The sequence below is a fragment of the Asparagus officinalis genome, chromosome 8 (assembly GCF_001876935.1).
Source record: "Asparagus officinalis chromosome 8, Aspof.V1, whole genome shotgun sequence".
In the NCBI taxonomy this organism is placed as follows: Eukaryota; Viridiplantae; Streptophyta; class Magnoliopsida; order Asparagales; family Asparagaceae; genus Asparagus; species Asparagus officinalis.
Window position 1 is genome coordinate 30,667,788 of NC_033801.1, and position 4,233 is coordinate 30,672,020.

General features: G+C 33.6%; 1 protein-coding gene and 1 long non-coding RNA gene across 2 annotated transcripts; one reads left to right on the plus strand and one right to left on the minus strand.

Moving 5' to 3' along the window:
- Positions 212–1,853, plus strand: LOC109820366. The gene is made up of 2 exons (XR_002241825.1): positions 212–435; positions 1,594–1,853. It is a non-coding gene; the product is annotated as an uncharacterized LOC109820366 (long non-coding RNA).
- LOC109821079 lies at positions 2,526–3,882 on the minus strand. Its single transcript, XM_020387273.1, has 2 exons — positions 3,396–3,882; positions 2,526–3,292 (listed from the first exon to the last, which is right to left on the minus strand). The coding sequence occupies exons 1-2, from the start codon at positions 3,880–3,882 to the stop codon at positions 2,526–2,528; spliced, it is 1,254 nt and encodes a 417-aa protein (XP_020242862.1).

Genomic DNA, 4,233 nt, shown 5'->3' on the forward strand with positions numbered 1-4,233 from the left:
ATCTTTATACTATGTATATCCAATAAGAATTCATCAATTTATCAACTTACTCTTACCTAATGGATTAGTATTTCAATTTCAACGGGAGGTGAGCTGGCAGCGTAGGAAAATTCCTACGCTGCCACCACATGTCAATTTATAATTCGCTGGTTATAAATTAGCAATAAACAGTTAACATTCAGACTAATGCCAAAGTCAAATAAAACAAAGACTTAAATACAAAAAAGAAAATCTCACATCCTACGCTTCCTTCCCCAAAAAGACACTGCTTTCTTTTCCTCCTCCATCCTTCGTCGAGCTTTGAAAAGGAAATTCAACCAAACCCAATTCTCAAGAAGCAAGAAATTCATCCAAACCCAATCCTCCATCCCACGCATCCCCGTCCTTCATCGATCTTCAGGAAACTTAATGCTACCCTTCACCAATCTTCCTCAGGTATTTGCATCAATCTTTGAAGTTTTTTTTATTTTTATTTTTAAAGGAATCAACTTAATTTATATTTGTTAAAAGTTTGATATAGTTTAGAATTATGTGAATTATTAAAATTTATTTTTTAAATGAATCAACTTTAATTCCTGTGCGGTTGTTCTCCTTAATTCACAGACATATAGTTGATGAAATTACTATGATTTTAGCTCTTAATATATTATTCCTACAAATTTATGCGTTAAAGAGCTAAATTTTGGAGAATTATCATATACCTAAGTGGATGGTTTCAAATAGTCTTCCTAATCAAACTCATTATATAGTATAATTGTTAGTATTTCTTTTACACAGGACTCGAAGCAATTGTTTTAGGTAGTATAACTGAAACTTCATACTAAATACACAATTTCTTCTCACTAGATCCAACAGAGCTAGATGATGAACAATGAGAAGCAAATGAATCTACTGAATAACTCCATGGTGTTGCTTTCATGTTTTTTCTTTGAGAACCTCAGGTACTTTATCAATTGAAGAACAGAAAAGTTTTTTTTCTTTTATTTTTTTAAAGGAATCAACTTAATTCTTAGAATTTATGTGCTCTTGCACTTTCTTGTATATTTGAAATAACTGATAAGTTATTTTATTTTTATTTTTTAAAGGAATCAACATAATTTTTCCCACTGTCAGTGAACTTAAAATGTTAAAATAATGACATGTATCGATTTTGTCCCACTGTCAGTAAACTACTATGTTGATGAGCATGTCGAGTCTTTTTGCAAGAGTGTATTGAGCTTGTGCAAGGTGCACAACTTATAGATTTGGTTGTGGTTTGAAATGATTTGGATGTCGAACCTTGAGAAGTTTTGTTGCTTTCAATCCTTTAATTTAGTTGCAATGGTTTTGTAGAATTTTATACAGTTCTTGTTCTTTAAATTTTATATAAGAGCATAAAGGAGTTTAGCGTGTAGCTCTTTGGAACTTTGAAGAGGGGTTAAATTCAAGTTAAGGAACCACATTGCGTTCAAATTCTCAAGGGATAGATTCAAACCTTGGTTTTGTATAACAATGTGACTTGCACCTGTGAGCTCTTGACTCTTTTCATAATTTTGTGAGCTTCGTCTATGAATTTGATGTATGTATGATCATCTTGTTTCTCTTTTCTTGCAGGTGTAAATTGCAAATTACAACAAAGTAGTTTCTCAATCCAAGACATCAGAAACCTTAAGCATTAAACTATGCCTGAGAGGAAGTTGTGTCCCAACAATCTCTATGGTGTCATTTCTTTCTATTTTATTTTTTTATTTTTTATTTGTCACTCTGTGGTAGTCAATTTTCTTTGAAGTTTTTTTGTCAATTGAGCTATGTAGACTGTTGAGAATATTAGACCATCCTTGTGCTGAATGAGACTTAGTTTTCAGGTATCTTAATTTCCCCTGTTAATACTAGCAATGGTATTCTACTAGTCAACAGATTTTTTCCATCACTGTTTTTCTATCTATAGTTCCATAGATCAACAGCTTCAGATTTGTAGTGCTACTCTATACAGTGAATGAAAGAGGTGGAAATCTCTCTATTGTGAAAGCAATTGCTAAGGTTAACATACAAATTTGCTATTTGCATCGACTTTTTTATAATGTTGTTGTAGCCTCCTCCCTCCTCCGTAAATGATGTGCCTCAAAATAATTTTTCTATGAGGGCATCTCCAACCTTTTGCCTCAAAATGGTGCAAATTTTGCACCAAAATGGTGCAAAAGTCACATCTAACAGTAATTCATCTCCAACCCATTGCACCATTTTTTGCACCAAAAAGGAATATTCTCAGTATCTTTCTTTTTATCTACTTTTATATGATTATTTTTTATTCCCTATATTTTTAACTATTTCAACAATTAACCTCACATATCAAATTTTATTTTTTCACATATTTTCCAAACAAAATGATTTATTATTTAAAAAATTAAACTAATAAAACAATAAAATATTATATACCTATTATTAATATTGCCAAAATATTACATTCAAGAACACAACAGAAAATAAAATGTAAGAAAATAATTAAACATTAACAACAATGTAAAAATTACAAATTTAGTATGCTCTTAACTATCTGAATTAGTGTATTCCTCCCATAGATGATCTATCAATGCATTACGAAGCGCAATATGGACATCTTTATCCTTGATTTTTCCGTAACGTGCAATAAATTGAGTAAATTTTGTAGTTTCATCTGCTACCATATCAACTTCTGGTGTTGGTGCTTCCCTCACTTCTTGAATTGGTGCATAAATTGGTGCATAAAGATCACGTTCATCCTCGATTATCATATTGTGCATAATAATGCATGCAGTCATTATGTCATGTAATACATGTTTTTTCCAAAAACGTGCTGATCCTGCCACGATTGCAAATCGTGATTGGAGAACTCCGAACGCACGTTCTACATCTTTTCTACATGCTTCCTGTTTCATGGCAAAATATTTTTTCTTCCTACCTTGTGGCTGTTGGATTGTTTGTACAATAGTAGCCCATTTCGGATATATACCATCAGCTAAATAATAACCCATATTATACTCTTTTCCTTGAATAACATAGTGAGCGGGAGGAGCAATACCTTGAGCTAGGTTAGAGAAAAGATTAGATGACTCCAGCACATTGATATCATTATTGGTGCCTGGCATACCAAAATATGCGTGCCATATCCAAAGATCATAATCTGCCACAGCTTCGAGGATAATAGTTGGTGACCCACTACGTCCTGTGTATTGCCCAGACCATGCTGTTGGACAATTTTTCCATTTCCAATGCATACAATCAAGACTTCCTAACATTCCTGGAAAACCACGTTTTTTTTCCAATATAGAGTAGCCTAGCAATATCGTTAGCGTTAGGTGTTCGTAGATACCGCTCTGCGAATATTTCCACCATAGCACGACAAAATTTTGTCATACTTTCAATTGCTGTTGACTCACCTATTTTAACGTATTCGTCCGTAGCATCAGCTGGTAGACCGTATGCCAACATGCGAAAAACAGCTGTTACTTTCTGTAACGGTGATAATCCCATTCTACCAAGTCCATCACTTCGTTGTTGGAAGTAATAGTCATGATCTTTCACTGCATCAACAATACGAAGGAACAAACTTCTTGACATCCGATATCGACGACGAAACATATCTTCTCCAAAACGTGGATTATCGGCAAAGTAATCTATGACCAAATTCTGATGCGCATTTTCTCGATCGCGGTTGATCACTGCATGACCGGGAATCGAGCCACCATGGATCGGTTGGTAGTTGTGTTGACGTAAATTGTTAACGAGGATCATGTTGTTGTTGATGTACTCACAAATTACTTCTTCGGTTTCATCAATCTCTGCAATGATATTGGACAGAAAATTATCATCATCCGAAGATGAAGATGATGATAAGTATGATGGACCTCCAACATCGAAATTCATTTTTGAAGTAAGAAAAGAATGACTGAAGTATGCAGAAATGGAGAATAATAATTTTAACACAACAATGAGTAATTGTGTGGATGTACCTAATCTAGTATGCTATTTATAAAACTTTGCTTAGCTGTATACATTGAACAATGTGTAAAGTTGAGCTGATTTTAGGAAATGCTTTCCAGCTGTTATCAATTTGTCACAAAATTCAAATTTGCTTTTAGCTGTATACGTTGGATAATGTGTAAAGCTGACCTGATTTTAAAAATTGATTCCCACTCGTACAAAGCTTTCACACAATTCAAGGAGAGCTGAGCTGTGTATACGTTGGACAATGTGTAAAGCTGACCTGATTTTAAA